General features: G+C 37.4%; 2 protein-coding genes across 3 annotated transcripts in view; both read left to right on the top strand.

The window, feature by feature from the left end:
* LOC112050685 (leishmanolysin-like peptidase) overlaps nt 1–19,849 on the top strand; it is a 117,031-nt gene that overhangs the window by 64,902 nt on the left and 32,280 nt on the right. The gene's annotated exons all lie outside the window — the stretch shown is intronic.
* On the top strand, nt 9,482–12,695 carry LOC112050687 (histidine-rich glycoprotein-like). Its single transcript, XM_024089001.2, has 2 exons — nt 9,482–10,521; nt 12,177–12,695. The coding sequence occupies exons 1-2, from the start codon at nt 10,227–10,229 to the stop codon at nt 12,560–12,562; spliced, it is 681 nt and encodes a 226-aa protein (XP_023944769.1). The 5' UTR covers nt 9,482–10,226; the 3' UTR covers nt 12,563–12,695.

Raw genomic sequence — 19,849 nt, 5'->3', positions numbered from 1 at the left:
TTCTCCGAGCTCGTTGACGGGGAAGTCTATGTAGACCCTGGGATCCGGTTCAGGGTCTGTGGTTTTTTCGGGTTGTGGGTTTGGTCTGTTACTTCTGGACCAACTTGCGTTACTGTTGTTGGTTGACTGTAAAGGGAGAAATAGGTTGTCTGAATCTGATTGCAATTAAACTAGGCAACCTATTTGCAATCAGTCGATGGGAATATTATCTGTTATTTATTTCTTGAGAGCACGCCCGCGACTTCGTCCGCCCTTAGACCTCTTTAATCCGGCCCTTACAGTAGTATCGCTGTAAAAATGGAGTAACTTCTCCCGTTTTCCCAACATTTCCCTTCACTGCTCTGCTCCTATTGATCGTAGCGTGATGAAAAGTGTACTATAACCTGCCCAGGAGTGTGAAGAATAATTGTTTTTTTTATTATATTCTTTACAAGTTAGCCCTTGAATACAATCTCACCTGATGGTAAGTGATGATGCAATCAAAGATGCAAGCGGGCTAACTTGTTAGGTGGAGGATGAAAATCCACACCCCTTTCGGTTTCTACACGACATCGTACCGGATCTAAATAGCTTGGCGGTACGTCTTTTGTAGGGTGGTAACTAGCCACGGCCAAAGCCTTCCACCAGCCAGACCTGGACCAATTAAGAAAACCTCAATCGGCCCAGCTGGGGATCGAACCCAGGACCTCCGTCTTGTAAATCTACTGCGCCACGGAGGCCGTCAAAAATTGTACCAAGTTTCGTTGAAATCCGTCAAGTAGTTTTTGTTTCTATAACATGATGTATATGATTGGCTACTACAGGCTATCGGATCATTAGTATTTAGTACTAATACTGTACTGTACTAAGAAACCTTAAGAACCTTAAGAGTAAGTTTACATTTAAGAAGAAATTAAAAAGATATTTGCTTAGCAAACAGGAGGAATTACAGGATTATGTGGCGGAGTTTTCACTTCTTTAGTGAATGAAATTTCCTAGTAATCTTCATAGATTTCGTTATTTAGGTACATACTACAGTAGTTTTGTAAACTAGTTAATGCAAAAAAATATTTTCTTTTTGTTTTTATTTTTATTTTATTTCCTCATTTCATGTTTCAATTATTATACTCGTAGATTGTTAGATATAAGGCTTATCATTATTGTGTATGTGTGTGTGTGTTTTATTTATACCTTTTAATTTTATATTGTTGCTTAATTTGTTGAAACACTTTTATTTGTTTAGCGTAATCCTATTATTTAGCATATTAATTCAAGGTTGTTTGTTTTTAATTTAAAGGTAATATAGCATATTGTCACTGTGGCTATGTATATCCGTGGTGTCACCTGGATCGAGGTAGCAGCTGAAAATCAGCGCCGCTTGGCCAAGTACTTTGCTTGGTTTATGCGGCACAATGCTGAGCTGTTACCTTTTTTCAAGGTTGTGCCAAACATAACGAAGTGGTTTTTGATGCTTCAACTACTTTAGTTTTGATTTTCAATTGATCAGGTGGTTGAAGCATCAGACACAACAATAGTGCTTAATTAGGCATTGTGGTGTATGGCACAATTTTTTAAATAAATGTTTTTTCTTTCTTTCTTTCTTTCTTACTATACTGTACTGTGTTAGTACTAACCTCGGGGCTGTCTCTAGATCGGTGCGAGGGTGTGATGGGGTTGCGAGGCAGGTTAGTCCATCGCGCCGCGGTCTCCGCGTCCAGGGACGGCGCATCTATCACTATGGGATTGGTGTAGGGGTACCCCTGGTACGCTTGGCCGGGGGTCACTGAAGGCGTTGTTGTTGGTTCTTCTTCCTAGAGTAAAGTATATTAAAGATTTGGGAGTCTTTTAAATTAACATTTTATAAGATGACGCCGCGCGGTTTCACCCCCGTGGTTCCCGTTCCTGTAGGAATATGGGGATAATATATACCCTATAGCCTTTCTTGATAAATGGGCTTTCTAACACTGTAGGAATTTTTCAAATCGGACCATTAGTTCCTGAGATTAGCGCGTTCAAACAAACTCTTCAGCTTAATAATATTAGTACAGATTTCAGTAATCGCTTCTGGTCCATTCAAGCGTTTAGGATTTGTTATGCTAAAAACTCGGGATTCCCTAAACTGTCTTACAATACTACTTTAATTTCATTATGGTTCTCGTTCCCGTAGGAATACGGGGACTTATCTTGCAATTTTGCGAGAAATTTTTACTTTCTTCTCTAGTTTTTTTTCGTGTTTTTTGATTTTGTTATTTTTACCTGAATACGACAAACCCAAAAAATTCAAATTCAAAATTCAAAATTCATTTATTTCAAGTAGGCTCACTTTACAAGCACTTTTGACACGTCAGTTGACTATTTGTAAAGATTCTTCCACCGGTTCGGAAGGCAGGTTCTGCTGAGAAGATACCGGCAAGAAACTCAACAGTTGCTCTTTTGAAAAAGTCATACAGAATTATAATTAACAATTGATAACAATTAAATTACAATTTCTTTAAGTTTTATTTCCTGTGTGAAGGTGGAAGTTGATCCAATGGCCTCCAAGCACCTTTATCGTTAAAAGGAAGGGTAATAAACAAATCAATGTGTTAGTACTAACTTCGGGGCTGTCTCTAGGGCGTTGCAAGGGTATGATGGGGTTGCGAGGCAGGTTAGTCCATCGGGCCGCGGTCTCCGCGTCCAGGGACGGCGCGTCTATCACTATGGGGTTGGTGTAGGGGTACCCCTGGTACGCTTGGCCGGGGGTCACTGATGGCGCTGTCATTACCCTGGAAACCATAAAAAAAATATGTTAAGAGCGCGCAGCGCGTCGGTACGATATGGATAAAATTCGAAGCGCAAACGAGATGCCGAATGAATTTCACGTGAGTGAAAAGCACGGAGCGATTGACGCGCGACGCAAATTTTATGATGTGAGCGCCAAAACCATTTTTACCTAATTGCGAGTAAATTAAACAACATAACGAAAAACAAAATGGCCATGTTCAAGATATATACCTAATTTTCTATACAAAACTAAAATTTAAGAAAATAAGTTTGGTTTTCCTGAGGTTGAAAGCAAAATGTGAGCAAAACATATATTTTTCAAAAAAATAAACTATCGAGAAAAGTTTTACAAATTGTGTATTTTGTATAGTCATAAAGAAGCTAACACTTTGAAATATCATTTACCCAAATATCAGGCTCCTAACTTTTCCAGAATCTGAGATCCAGAACCATTTGTAACCACCAAATTATATATTGAACACTCTTAACAACTGTACGATGTCGTGTAGAAACCGAAAGGGGTGTGGATTTTCATCTTCCTCCTAACAAGTTAGCCCGCTTCCATTTTAGACTGCATCATCACTTACCATCAGGTGAGATTGTAGTCAAGGTCTAACTTGTAAAGAAAAAAAAAACTAGTGGATCGAAACTTCATCCGCGAGAAAAATTTTAATATTATGGCGTCACGAGATTTTTATTGTTTTTAAAATTTTGTAACCTGATTAATTTTACAAATATCCCTACAGTCTTTGATTTATCGGTATTAATTAGTTAATATTGCTGTAGTCCAGTAGTTTTGTTGTGTGCATTTTAAGAAATTAAATATCACGTGTCTCAAACGGTGAAGGATAACATCGTGAGGAAACCTGCATACCATGGAATTATCTTAATTCTCTGCGTGTGTGAAGTCTGCCAATCCGCATTGGGCCAGCGTGGTGGATTATTGGCCTAACCCCTCTCATTCTGAAAGGAGACTCGAGCTCAGCAGTGAGCCGGTTGATTACCTATAATTACTAAAGCTACGAGTAAAGTTTCTAGTACTAAATCTCTGAGCTGAACCGCGGGTCGAGACGGACATGACGTAACTGTAATGCTAGCCACAAACGGTCAATTATTCTCACGTTTCTGTAGCACCCACGACTATAATTGATCGTGTGTTGGGCACTGCGTACATGACTTGTATAGTATGACGCGTGGGTACTGCCGTTTGCTTTTCAGAAACGTGAGAATAATGGGGATGATGACGAGGTTTAAATATATTGATTTTTATGATACGTTCGGGTAAATAAGGTCAATGTATATATATTATTTATACATAAAAAGCAAAGATTATCTGGATATTTGCAAAATATGTAATGAGATTATAAAATTTCAAAATCCATTAAATTTTTTTTATCGTAATTAGATGAAAATTCATACAGTTTTAGCTTCCTTACATTAAATGTGACATTTTTCAATCAATAAACTAAAAACATAAACGCACAAATAACAAAGATATTAAGTTTGTTTGAACGCCCATACAAACCTAACGATCAGCGAGCCAACGACGTCACTAAATCGTGCCATTTTGTATGGACCGTTTTTCAGGGATCCGCGGCAGCGCCGCAAATCTGACCCTTTAAATCCCTGTAGCTCCGAAAGTAATGATCGCAGATACCCTGTTACTTTTACAAAATTGCTTTGCTATTAGTATACTCTTAATTTATATACAATTTAAAAAATTGTCATCATCCCTATTGACCGTCAATGGCGACCTTAAGGGTTTCTTGTTGGCAACGGAACCCTAAAATATACTTGTAGTACCTACCAACGTAGTTCATTGGTTCACTGGGTGATGAAATCCGTGTAGTAAAATATATTTATATAAATGCATCTACCGTATATTCGTTAAATTGTTACGCTACGTTGCTTTTGAATTTTCTATAGGTTTTTTCGGGGTTTTTTTATATAGGTAATAATTTTTATTCAGGACTTTGGTAGCACCCTCAAAATTTTAGTTTTTTATGCAAGTATTAATTTATATTAACTTAATTTTCTTGAAATTCAGAATAGGGAAGATGACAGTTTTTTAAATTGTATACAAATTAAGTGTATGCTAATAGTAAAGCAGTTTTGTAAAAGTAACAGGGTATCTGCGATCATTACTTTCGGAGCTACAGGGATTTAAAGGGTCAGATTTGCGGTGCTGAAAAACGCCCCATTCAAAATGGCACGAACTAATGACGTCGTACGTAATGTAATGATCGTTAGATTTGTATGTGAATTCAAACAAAATTACTGATATCTTTGTTATTTGTGCGTTTATGTTTATAGTATATATATTAAAAAATGACACATTTAATGTAAGGAAGCTAAAACTGTATGATATTTCATCTAATTATGATAAAAGATTTTTAATAGATTTGGAACATTTTTTTTTTTATTTAGCAAATATCCAGACAATCTTTGCTTTTTATATGTAAACTAGCGGACGCCCGCGACTTCGTCCGCGTGAAACTCGGTGTAAACTTTCAACCACCCCTACCCAACTCTACCCCTACCCTACCCCTACCCTACCCCTACCCTATCACCTACCCTACCTACCCTACCTTTTCCTGAATTTTCTTTGCTGTAAACCTCACGGAGCCCGAGACCTTTCCAACGAATGCAAAACCGTGGAAATCGGTTCGTGCGTTCTGGAGTTATAGCATCAGGAAGGAAAACCCGAACTTTTTTTATATAGTAGAAGATTAGTTAAAATTGACCTTATTTACCCGAATGTATCATAAAAATCAATATATTCAAACCTAGTCATCATCCCCATTAAATGAATATTATGGTTTGAAGTTTTATATTGGGTAGATGACGAAATAGTAGCAGAAATAATTCTTTACTAATATCAATCAATATACCAACCGGAAGTAAATGAAAAGAATGTAACCTTCACAATTATCACAAACAACAAAACAACACTTCGTTTACACTTTAATCAATTCATTTTAACACCAACAACAAATTAACAGTCCACAGTTGTTGGGAACAACATTTTTTTTTATAATTTCGAACCTTAGCTTAGTATAATCACATAGTAAATGATGACAAAAGGTAAAAAGGTATTCTGATATCAGTGGGTATCTTATCACAACTGATAATGGAATAAATAGTTATGACATAGGAGCAGATATAATGATATTTATGTAAATCCATCATAAATGGGTATTTATTATCGACCTACAAAAAAAGTAGTATTTTATTTAAAAGAGTAGTATTTTTTTACCGACTGCAAGAAGGGTTATGTTTTTCGCGCGTATCTTGTATGTATGTATGTAATATTCTTTATTACCTCCTACCTAATATTGCAATATGGGTATCAAATTCAAGAGCTTCTTGTGAGGATTCTAAAATGGTATATCATGACCATGTTAAAAAAAAACTATAATTAGAAAAACGTTATTTATTAGTTGTCTATACAAAATACGCGAGGCGGATGACTATAGGTGCAAGCAGGTTTGTGAAGTGAAGTTATAAAATAGACTAAATTAAATAATCGGCTAAGTGCGAGTCCGAGCCGAGCGTTCCGTAGAATTTTTTTAATATTTGCTTAACCTCGGTTGGACGCATAAATTATCGTACTTTGTAATAAACGTAACAAATAAATCCGAAAACATCACAAAAACCATCGTAACTAAAAAGTGTGAAATAAATAAATTAATTAAACCAATAAAAAACCCGACTGCTTAAAGTATAAAAAAAACTGAAAAGAAATAAAAAAAGACAAATAAAAAAACCCTACTGCGTAAAGTATAAAAAACTGAAAAGAAAAAAACAAGCTCAGTCCAGAAGTGTAGAAAGCAATTAGAAAACAGTCGGGACCTATTAAATATTGTAGAAGAAAATCATTCTATCCAATATCTAAGGTCCCGACTGTTTTCTAATTGCTTTCTACACTTCTGGACTGAGCTTGTTTTTTTCTTTTCAGTTTTTAATACTTTACGCAGTCGGGTTTTTTTATTTGTTTAATTAATTTATTTATTAGCTGACGACATCAAAGCCATGGCAGGTGGTACATGGACAAGAACTGCACAGGATAGAGAAAAATGGAGAAAGTTGGAGGAGGCCTTGGCCAACAGTGGCATACAGACAGAGGAATATATCAATATCCCTCTGCAAAACAAATAATTAAGTGTGTAATATAGTGTAAGGAATTAAATATAATATTTATGTTAAAAATGTCAGTAATAGAATACTTAAGATAGATAATAATTTTAACTGTAATATTGCTGAATAAAAGGCTTTTATTATTATTATTATTACTAGCTGACGCCGCGCGGTTTTGCCCGCGTGGTTCTCGTTCCCGTAGGAATACGGGGATAATATATAGCCTGTACCTTCCTCTATTAATGGAATATCTAACACTGAAAGATTTTTTGATATCGGACCTGTAGTTCCTGAGATTAGCGCGTTCAACCCAACAAACAAACTCTTCAGCTTTATAATATTAGTATTTGACCAATATTACCATGTAGAGCAGTGATAGCCCAGTGGATATGTCCTCTGTCTCCGATTCCGGAGTGGGTCAAAATTCAAATTCAAAATTCATTTACTTCAAGTAGGCTCAGTTATAAGCACTTTTGACACGTCAGTTGACTATTTGTACAGATTCTACCACCGGTTCGGAAGGCAGGTTCTGCTGAGAAGATACCGGCAAGAAACTCAACAGTTGCTCTTTATAAAAAAGAAAATCATACAATATTATAATTTACAATTGATGACAACATTACAATTTCTTATAGTTTTACTTCCTGTGTGAAGGTGGAAGCTGATCCAATGGCCTCCAAGCACTTTTATCATTAAGGAACTCATCAATCGAAATGTTCCGAATCCGATCTGTGGCATGCACCTCCAACTTTTCAGTTGTGTGCATTTTAAGAAATTAAATATCACGTGTCTCAAACAATGAAGGAAAACATCGTGAGGAAACCTGCATACCAGAGAATTATCTTAATTCTCTGCGTGTGTGAAGTCTGCCAATCCTCATTGGGCCAGCGTGGTGGACAATTGGCCTAACCCCTCTCATTCTTAGAGGAGACTCGAGCTCAGCAGTGAGCCTAATATGGGTTGATAACGACGATTATCATTCCCCTCCAACTAGTCGGGAAAGACTGTGTTAGGAGTGGGTACGACAATAGACCAACGGGGCGGGGATCGAACCACAACCCCTCGGTGATGAGATCACTTTACCGTTGAGCTATGGAGGCTCTTAAATTCAATGTCAGTTTAGTTTTTGAGTGCGGATCTCACACAGTCTTAAGAGGGTAGCAGTTTTACTTGAAAGGGGTACAAACAACGATATTTTAAATTATTCTTCTTGGACCAAGGCGCGTTTGGAACCCTCGTAACTTAAAATTTAAGTTTTCGACTATTATTACCTTCATTAAGTTAAATTATGAAATAACTTGAAGTTTCAAAAGTGCTTGTAAACTAAGCCTAATTGAAATAAATGAATTGTGAATTTGAATTTATTAGATACTAGCTGACGCCGCGCGGTTTCACTCACGTGGTTCCCGTTCCCGTAGGAAAACGGGGATAATATATAGCCTATAGCCTTCCTCGATAAATGGGCTATCTAACACTGAAAGAATTTTTCATATCGGGCCAGTAGTTCCTGAGATTAGCGCGTTCAATCAAACAAACTCTTCAGCTTTATAATTAGTATAGGGTATAGATACGTCATCAACCCATATTCGGCTCACTGCTGAGCTTGAGTCTCCTCTAAGAATGAGAGGGATAAGGCCATTAGTCCACCACGCTGGCCCAATGCGAATTGGCAGACTTCACACACGCAGAGAATTAAGATAATTTTCTGGTATGCAGGTTTCCTTACGATGTTTTCCTTCATCGATTGAGACACGGGATATTTAATTTCTTTTTAGCTTAATTAGGGTACGTTTTATTTTTGAAGTCAGTTGAATTTTTTTCTATTGAAATTTTCAGTTCACTACGCTTACGCACTCAGGTTTTTTTTTGTTTGTATAATATTTTTTTTACACATATGTCTATTTATATTTTTTTAACACTATTGCAAGGCCATGCGAATATAGCGGTTATGACATTGAAAAAAAAAACATTTTTTATCAAACCTAACGATCCGTTTACGTCCTTGACACGGTCTGGGCCGGAACCTAGTTCTAGAACAGTTCGATTTCCACGCCGCGGCCGGAACTGGGCTAAAAAAACCACTATTGAATAATAAATTCCAATTAAAATTTTCTATTATCGATAAAATAAACAAAAAAATACAATGTCTTGTTTCATTGTCCCTCGGACTGTGTTGGTTGCTTAGTAAGCGTACAGTTGGCTTACTTGTTTACTGTTTGACATTGATAGATACCGTTTGGATATTTATTTATACTACTAGTAGACGCCCGTGACTTCGTCGACGTGAAACTCTCAACTATCTCTACCCTACCTAACTCTTATCCTACCCTACAACTACCATACCTCTACCCTAACCCAGACCTTGGTGGTAATCCAATGTGAGACCAGACCACCGGTTGGTTTAAACCCCGTAATGCGTGGACACTAAAAGGCCCTGCAAATAGGCAAGAGGTTTTATTTGTTAGGTAGAAAGATATATTTGTTAACACGACACGTAACTTCAAAATAACTAAAAACTAATATATTTAATTTTTAAAAATATTTCACGATAAATAAAACCTTAGATATTCTCTTCTTTCAATGTTTTAATACATGTTTATACAGGGTGCCCTACCTAATTCTAGCAGCTACAGCATTAAAAAAAACTGATTCAAAATAGAAAATTTTGATATTTTGGTCACACTAGGGATTTTTGGAAAATTAGTTTTAGATAATTAGGTAGTGTATCTACCATTTGCGTTTTATCCATTAATTACGGGACCATCTGTATATCAACCGTGAGCCGTGATAGCCCAGTGGATATGACCTCTGCCTCCGATTCCGGAGGGCGTGGGTTCGAATCCGGTCCGGGGCATGCACCTCCAACTTTTCAGTTGTGTGCATTTTATATCACGTGTCTCAATCGGTGAAGGAAAACATCTTGAGGAAACCTGCATACCAGAGAATTATCTTAATTCTCTGCGTATGTGATGTCTGCCAATCCGCATTGGGCCAGCGTGGTGGACTATTGGCCTAACCCCTCTCATTCTGAGAGGAGACTCGAGCTCAGCAGTGAGCCGAATATGGGTTGATGATGACTGTATATCAACATTAAAAAATATTTTTACATTTTTTCAATAAATTCTAGAAGTTAAGATATTTTACAAGGCCATGCAGCGCTAGCTAGCGGCTAACCTGAATTTGCTAGTTTACCCACTGTAAAATAATCAAACCGTGTTCAATTGCCCAACATATTTCACCACAGTGGTCAAAATAACACAACCCTGCCACAACAAATTAATATAAAAATGGTACCACATCGGAACTAGGCATAAATCAACCGGACGTACTATAAGGTGGTAGCAACCATGAGGGGTCTTATCTCTTTGGGAGTATTGATCACGCTATGCGCCGTAGTGGCAGCCAGCCATCATCACCACGACGGTGGTGGTCACGAGCACCACGGTGGTCATCATCATGACCACGGCCACCATGACCACGAAGGTCATAAGGGTCATCATCATCACCACCATGGTGATGAGGGTCACCATGGCAAGCATCACCATGGGGAGCATCATCATGAACACGATGGTGGTCACAAGAAGCATTGGGATGAACACGACGCCCATGGCGAGCACCATGAACATGGACATCATCATAAAGGTATTTTTTCTATTCTTTAAAAGTTAAAAAAAAATAGTTAGCTTGGCTACAATCCTGATGGTAAGTGATGATGCAATCTAACATTAAAGCGGGCTAACTTGTTTAGTCCTCACCCCTTTCGGTTTCTACACAACATCGTACCGGAACGCTAAATCGCTTAGCGGTACGTATTTGCTGGTAGGGTGGTAAATCCCACCAGCCAGACATGGACCAATCAAGAAAACCTCTATCGGCCCTGCCGGGGATCGAACCCAGGACCTCCGTCTTGTAAATTCACCGCGCCACGGAAGTCGCCAATATTATTTTTGTTATTACCATTATGTTATGCAATTCACAGGATGGAATTGCTTCTGAAGATTTCAATAATTAAGGGTGAAATTCTATTTTTTACAAATCCTGTGATTACCATGAGTTTTGTCTGAAATGAAACATAGTCCAACTTCTGCTAAATGTTCCAATTTCACTCTTTATCAATTTTCATCCAAATTGGTTTAGTGGTTTAGCCGTGAAATGATAATAGACAGACAAACTTACTTTCAAAGGAGATGGTCTATTTCAGGTTTTCTCTTGTACCCCGTATCATTAAAACTTAAAAAATACAAGAATTTTATAAAAATCTAAATAAGTTAATAAATCTAACTAAATAAAATTAAAACCCAAGTTTTTGAGTTATATCAAGATGGCGCCCCTAAAGCAACTATGACATGACAATTGACAGCAAACGTCAAATCGACTACTGCATTGAAAACGTCATCAATCCGCCATTACTACCCATAATAGTGTTGCATTTCTTGGGAGAGAATGAATATTATTTCGAAAGTGTTAAAGTAAATTCGTAGATTTGTATAATCGAAAATAGTTAAAAAATATATTTTCTTTTATTTCCACGAGGGTACAATGACTGACCCTGTGCTCCGTACAATTTTGGACCAACTCCTTTACAATATTAGTAATCGATACAAAGACAAGTTAGACTGACTGCCCTTGACTGCTATCTCACCTAACGTTAAGTGACGTACAGACTAAGATGGAAGCGGGCTAACTTGGAAAAGAAGTACATTCTAACAAGTAGTGTGCACTTCATACATGCATTAAAGCAAAGCATACCCTAACAAATGTGTTGTTAATGCTTATCCAATGCACATTTTTCCAGTTTAGTACCCTGATTAACAAACTTATGCACGCCACTGATTCTAACCATCGTAAAATAACCCCCCGACGGTTTCGGAACACTAAATTGCTACACACTACCGTCAAAGATGTACCGTCAGTATGTCTTTGACGGTAGAGTAGTAACTAGCCACGGAAATAAAAACGGAATTGACTTTAGCTGGTAATGAACCAGGTCCTGGGTTGAAAATTACAACACTACAAACAGCGCCAGAGAGTTTATAAAGTTACTAGTTGACACCGCGTTGTTTCCGTTTCCTTAGCAATTCGGATACAATATATAGCCTATAGCCTTCTTCGATAAATAGGCTATCTAACACTGAAAGAATTTTTCAAATCTGACCAGTAGTTCCTGAGATTAGCGCGTTCAAGCAAACAAACAACTCTATAGCTTTATAATATTAGTATAGATTTGGTTGCCTATTTTAGGGACTAGCTAGACTTGTACTATTATATTAAAAAACTACTAAAACTTTTTTTTTTAGGTGGTGACCACGCCCACCACGAGCATTTCGACCGCGGCCACCATTTAGACGGCTTCCACAAAAAGTACCACAAAGACCACTTCAACAAGGACACCGACTTCTACGACAAACACCACGCCGAAGGTCGCCACCATAAATACGGTGACCACCACGGCCACCATCACAACGACGAGGGTCACCACAAAGACGGCCACCGCCATCACTCCGGACATCACGAAGGTCATCACGGTCATCACGGGCATCACGACAAGGGTCACCACGATGATGGTCACCACGAACATCATGGTCATCACGGTCATGACGAGCATCATCATGGTCATCACGATCACGGCAAAAAGGGTCATCACGACCACCACAAAGGATGGGGTCATCACGAGAAACATTGAAAACGTTAAACAGTTTGTTGATTTTGTTGATTGTAATTTGTTGTTGATGGTTTTTTTACTTTGTTACTGTGATTATAACGATTAAGACGATTTAAATTGTTGTTTGATTAGATCCCTATGGTATTTATATGGTATGGACGGCCGCGTGGCGCAGTGACCCTGACTGATTTCTGCATCCACGGCCGTGGGTTCGATTCCCACAACTGGAAAATATTTGTGTGATGAGCATGGGTGTTTTCCAGTGTCTGTGTGTATTTATACATTATATAAGTATTTATATGTAGTATATAATTGTATATTAATATTATAATATCAACTATCTTAGCACCCATAACACAAGCTACTCTGTTTGCTTACTTTGGGGCTAGATAGTGATGTGTATTGTTTATGCCAATTATATTTAAGTTAAATAGCGTAATTAACTACTATAATTAATTAGTTTCGTCTGCCCTTAAACCACCCCTACCCGGCCCTCTCGCAGATCCACCCAAAACATTTGTATCCGGTAGACAGGTCGGCGAAGTTCATCTTATATCGTCTAATTTTTCGTTCTGTTTCTACCTGATATATTGCAATACTAGCTGACGACGCGCGGTTTCACCCGCGTGGTTCCCGTTCCCGTAGGAATACGGATATAATATATAACCTATAGCCTTCCTCGATAAATGAGCTACCTAACAATAAGACAATTTTTCAAATCGGACCAGTAGTTCCTGAGATTAGCGCGTTTAATCAAACAAACTCTTCCGCTTTATAATATTAGTATAGATAGAAACTAAAAGATAAAGGCATCACCATGATGGTCATCACAAACGTCACGGTCATAAATCATCATCACGGTATCGTGGTCATCATGACTACAAACGCATCAGTCAAATCATGACATTGAAATTTAAAAAAACTCGTACAAAGCGATTTGCTTCTTCGTTTCTGGTATGCATGACTAGGGTATGGAACTGTCTCCCGAAGAGTATAGTGTAGAGATATTCATGTTAGACGATTGTTAAAACAAAACATCATTGCCACTTGATGTAAAATGGCGTAGTCAAGGTAATTTCGTAGAAAGAACTATATTAGATGATCACAAAAACGAAAATACGACAAAAATCGATGTAGTGACTCATTGTTTGAATGGTACACTGAGATACATAATAAGGCCGCTGGTGAGATTGTGGTCAAGCGAGAGTTTATTCCTTGTAAGAAATCATCATTAATCAGTTTGCTGGGACCTTACAAGCTCTTAAATCCGTAGCAATTCGAAATGTTTCAACATTTCGTATCCTTAGGGCTTAATGAGATTATCGCAGATTGTATCGTATAGAAAGCTCGTTGTATAGTACCTACTAGATCCGGCATGAGAAATATACCCTCATCTGTTATTTATTCGGTACTATATATTTGAATACGAACTGTTCATGAAGAAATGATCCAATGCAGGCAGAGGTACCTATCAGGAGAAACTGCCAGTCCACGTAAATAAGCTTGGGCGGGCTCTGAAAATTCAAAATTCATTTATTTCATGTAGGCTCAGTTGACAAGCACTTTTGACGCGTCAATTGACTATTTGTAAAGAATCTACCACCGGTTCGGAAGGCGGGTTCTGCTGAGAAGAAACCGGCAAGAAACTGCACAGTTGCTCTTTTAAAAAAAATCATATAATATTATAAATTTAAATTTAAATAAGCGTGGGCGGGCTCTGAAAATTCAAAATTCATTTATTTCATGTAGGCTCAGTTGACAAGCACTTTTGACACGTCAATTGACTATTTGTAAAGATTCTACCACCGGTTCGAAAGGCGGGTTCTGCTGAGAAGAAACCGGCAAGAAACTGCACAGTTGCTCTTTTAAAAAAAAACATATAATATTATAATTTACAACTGATGACAACATTACAATCTATACTAATATTATAAAGCTGAAGAGTTTGTTTGATTGAACGCGCCAATCTCAGGAACTACTGGTCCGATTTGAAAATAATTTCAGTGATAGATAGCCCATTTATCGGGGAAGGCTATAGGCTATATTTTATTTTAAAAAAATTTGGGATCCTTCTTGGAATTCCAATAAAGTAACCCAAGGTGTACAAAAGTTTTCTTTACATGGCGTGCGCTGCAAAAACTATTGATCAACATAATGTACTACAACTTTGCAGAACACATCATTTCCTACAAAAAATGTCGCGACAGCATATATTTATCATCTATATTTCAGCAGATATAGTACCTTTTGTACTTTAATAAATTATTTCAATGTTATACTAAGGTTTACGTAATTATTTACACAACTAAACTTAAATTCTTATCAAAATGAATTACTTAATAACCAAGAGGATAATAAAGAGATAAGATTTGCCTTTTACAGTAATTATAATCCGAAACTGTATGAATAATTAAATTATTCATACAGTTTCGGAGATAATACAAAATTGCTAAAAGACGAAAAAATTTCGATAAAAGACGCCCCGCGATTTCACCCACATAGTTCCTGTCCCCGTAGGAACACATCAATATGAGCAATTAGTTATATGATTTTTTATCTTAGTACGTTACGTTCTTAATTTTTTAATTTTTTTTGAACTTTTAGTACATACTAAATACGGCACAATTATGACGTCACAATGTCTCATTGTCTCATTTAAAGAAATTAATTATATGATTTTTCATCTTATTACATAATTTTTTTATTGTTTTGAATTTTTAGAACACTAAATACGGCACAATTATGACGTCACAATGTCTCATTGTCTCATTTAATATAATAAATTAATTATATGATTTTTCATCTTATTACGTTACATAATTTTTTTATTGTTTTTAAACTTTTAGAACATACTAAATACAGCGACGTCACAATTATTCATTGTCTCATTTAATATGAGCAATTAATTATATGGTTTAATGTTATTATATTACATAATTTTTTTATTGTTTTTGAAATTTTACAATAATATTTATATAACAAACATCTCAACATTTTTGTTTTTTAATCATGCATTTATGAGTTTGTTAATAATGACTTAATATTCACGATCATCTTATAAAGGCACCAATGGTCACTACCTTTGAATTATAATATTAAAAGATTGTGTGTGGATACGACTATAGTACAGCGGGAGAGGATCGAACCTATGACCTTTCGGTGAAGAGTCCAAAGACATCAAATAAATGTGATAATAAAAGAAAATATTATTAAAAAAGGTGTTTTTATTAACAATTGCTTAAACACTATACCATTGTCAGCATAAACACTGACAATGACTATAACAAAACAATCAACAAGTCTTAACAACAAAAGTAATGAACAAGTACATAACAACAAAATGTAATGAACAATTACTTAACAACAACAGAATGTAATGAACAATTACTTAACAAACAACAATAAAAGATAACAATTACAGTCTTGTAAGATAATTATCAAATGAGTTATTCAGTGCATATTACTATTTCTTTAACTTAGTTAAACAACCCGTGATTCATAAAAGCTAAACACAGTTAAATTAGACGATATTAAATCCCATAAATGTGAATTTTACATGAACAAATCTAGATCAGATGATAATGCATGTGTGTAAAATCATTGAATTCTGCAACCTTTAGTTCACAGTTAAATTGTGTGATCTAAAGCGCCAGATTATGTAAACATTTCATGAACAATTAGCATAATGATGTAGAGAAATTATAAAATATGACCATGTTATTTCAGCTTTAATACTGGACATTGTATAGTTTTAAAAACGTGAAATTAACATGAACAAACTTTGTGTTTATAACTAGCAAGTTTATCGACGATTTATTTCTAGTAGTGCTAGAAATGTAAAATTTTCATGAACAAACTTAGCACGGATTATTTAGACTGGCAAATATTAGAAATGAATTAACAAGAAATCAATACAGATTGTACAATTAATGTGTGTATAAAATTAAAAAATGAAAATGAAGTTATTATTACTTAGCTGGGTGATATAAGTGAAAATTTTCTTTAGATGTAAATGAAATTGGTGAAAATGATTGTTTACTAAACTTTTTGTGCTTTTTGTGACCCCAAACCTTATGGTGCTCGTGAAAACCCTTTTTCCATGACTATTAATTTTCCATTACTATAATCATGGCAAGGTGATAAGCGATTGGTATTTTATAAAAATTGGTATCAAAAGTGCGTGAAAATTACTGTTTAGTAAAATTTTAGTGAAACAATTGTTCATTAAATTTTTAGTGTTTCTTATGGTGTCCCCAACCCTTGTGGTGTTCATGATGACCCTTCTTCCCATGGTCATGATGACCGTGGTGATGACCTTCATGGCCGTGGTGACCATGATGTTCGTGATGACCATCATCGTGGTGATGTTTGTCATGATGATCATGATGTCCGTGATGACCTTCATGATGTCCGTGGTGTCCGTGATGACCTTTCTTGTGGTGGTGGTGGTCGTCGTGATGATGTTTGTGATGGTGGTCATGTTTGTGGTGTTTGCCGTGGTGATGGTGGCCGTCATGGAAGTCATGGTCCTTGTGGAAGTGGTCTTTGTGGTGCTTCTTGTGGTAACCTTCGACGTGTTCGCCCTTGTCATGGTGCTCATGATGACCGTGGTCGCCTCCTGTTAACGAAACGAATGGAATTTTAGTAAACACATGTTTACACGATAAGGGTATTTCGTACACTCGACGACTGGCATGAGAAGTAGCGAGGAGGTAGAGACGTAGTGTGGGAACATTATTAGTCCTACCCACTTCTGTTTTGTCGGTTTTTGAGTGCAAGTTAGCTATGAGTAGGGTAAAGAGTGTGGCGAATCCAATAGGTAAAAATATAGCATGCATACGAGTAGCAAGTATTATAGTCAAACTTAACTGCCTCATTGGCCCCGTGGTTAGCTGGTTCAGCTACGGACAATGAGGTCCAGGGTTCGAATCCCGGGTCAGGCCAACAAAAACAAAAATAGGTTATTGGGATTTTTCTTACAAGGAAAATCTTAATAGCAGCCTGGAGTTGGGAAGTTGGCGGTGTTAGTACACCCCCGTGCCTCGGAGAGCACGTAAAGCCGTCGGTCCTGCGCCTGATCTCTCACCGGTCGTGTCGGTCTGCCGTCCCATCGGATTTCGAGAGTGAGGGAAGAGAGAGTGCACCTGTGCTTGCGCATACACTTATGCACTATAATATCTCCTGCGTACATGGTTAATCTCACCATGAGATTAGCCGCCGTGACCGAAAAGTCGGTCGGGAGCATATTATTATTATTATAGTCAAACTTATATGTAGCAAGCAAAACTATTTTTTTTATTCTTTACAAGTCAGACCTTGACTAATCTCACCTGATGGTAAGTGATGATGCAATCTAAGATGGAAGCGGGCTAACTTGTGCTAACTAGGTAGATGAAAAGCCAAATCGCTTGGCGGTACGTCTTTGTCTAGGGTGGTAACTAGCCACAGCCAAAGCCTCCTACCAGCCAGACTTAGACCAATTAAGATAACCTCGATTGGTCCAGCCGGGGATCGAACCCAGGACCTCCGTCGTGTAAGGCCGCTTTGACAACGAGGCGTATGTCTGCGTAGTATATGGAAACAGGGCGGGGTTTTAAAAATAATGTCATAATGGTTACCTTTGTGATGATGACCATGTTCATGATGGTCGCCATGGTGGTCGTGCTCGTCCCAGTGGTCCTTGTGGCCCTTGTGGTGTTCGTGGTGATGGTCACCGTGATGATGTTTGCCGTGATGACCTTGAATAAATACACCATTATTATATCTTATTGCTTTGAAGAGCACGTTAAACATAAGTATATATATATATATATATATAATTTTTTTATATGACAGTAGGAAAAGACTGTGTTATTAGCTGGTAATACAATAGGTCAGCGGACGGGGATCAAACCAACAACCTTTTGGTGTGAGTCCGGTCATTTTACTGTAAAGCTATTGAGGCTTTGTTAATCATGGAATTTTTTTTTTTATTACTAGTTTTGAACCCATACAGGGCGCTTAGTCATAAGCTATTTTTGCATGTTTTATCACATAAGTTTTAGCCGTGTTTTATGATGAATTAATGTCAAAATTAATTAATTTTAAGTAGGCTTTTGAAATGGCATGTTTCTTTATTTGTAAAGACTACCACCGGTTCGAAAGGCAGGTTCTGCTGAGAAGAGCCTGCAAGAAACTCAACAATTGCTGTTTTGAAAAATCGCACAGTTTTATAATTTACAATTGATAACAACGTGTCTCAAACGGTGAAGGAAAACATCGTGAGGAAACCTGCATACCAGAGAATTTTCTTACTTCTCTGCGTGTGTGAAGTCTGCCAATCCGTATTGGGTCAGCGTGGTGGACTATTGGCCTAACCCCTCTCATTCTGAGAGAAGACTCGAGCTCAGCAGTGAGTCGAATATCGGTTGATAGTTTTATTTCCTCTGCAAAGCTGATAGCTGATCAAAGTTCTGTAGTTAAAATAAGCCGATGTGGAAATAAATACCTTCATGTCCTTTATGATGGTGGTGGTGTCCCTTATGACCCTTATGACCATGGTGGTCATGATCATGATGATGGTCGTGATGGTGATGATGACCACCATGATCCTCGTGGTGGTGGCCTTTATGGTGGCTCGCTGCCACCGACTGGTCTTCCACCTCCTCAGCACTGGCCGTGGTCAGTGCCAAGGCGGAAATGACCACGACTCCAAGTAATATAAGTCCCCTCATATTGTTAGCTATGAGAGAACTGCTGAAGAACTGACTTCCTCCAAAATGTCATACCATTTTATATCAATAAAGTGTAGTAATTTGCAAAATATTTCGTAAAATTCAACTTAACGGTTTAAATGTTTTCAGTTTTTAGTTGTGGTAACCATATGTTTGAGTTTCGCCGGATTTGTCCTAGCGTTGTGAGTGTTAGAGATGTGATAGCCCAGTGGGTAAGACCTCTGCCTTCGATTCCAAAAGCGTAGGTTTGAATCCGGTTCGGGGCATGCACCTCCCAACTTCTCAGTTTTGAATTTTTTTAAAAGTTAACCCTTTACTACAATCTCACCTGATGCTAAGTGACGATGCAATCTAAGATGGAAGCAGGCTAACTTGTTAAGAGGAGGATGAAAATCCACACCCATTTCGGTTTCTACACGACATAGTACAGGAACGCTAAATCGCTTGGCGGTACGTCTTTGTCGGTAGGGTGGTAACTAGCCACGGCTGAAACCTCCCACCAGCCAGACTTGGACCAGTTAAAAAACTTCAATCGGCCCAGCGACGTGATAGCCCAATGGATATGATTCCATTCCATTCCATTCCTTTGCCTTCG

The sequence above is a fragment of the Bicyclus anynana genome, chromosome 27 (genome assembly GCF_947172395.1).
Source record: "Bicyclus anynana chromosome 27, ilBicAnyn1.1, whole genome shotgun sequence".
In the NCBI taxonomy this organism is placed as follows: domain Eukaryota; kingdom Metazoa; phylum Arthropoda; class Insecta; order Lepidoptera; family Nymphalidae; genus Bicyclus; species Bicyclus anynana.
This window is presented reverse-complemented; position numbering and strand designations above follow the sequence as displayed.

Bases quoted from the DNA above. Each gene is read 5' to 3' on its own strand.
- LOC112050687 (XM_024089001.2), top strand. From the start codon at position 10,227: ATGAGGGGTCTTATCTCTTTGGGAGTATTGATCACGCTATGCGCCGTA. The intron at 10,522-12,176 runs GTATTTTTTCTA...TTTTTTTTTTAG, and splicing joins ACATGGACATCATCATAAAG to GTGGTGACCACGCCCACCAC.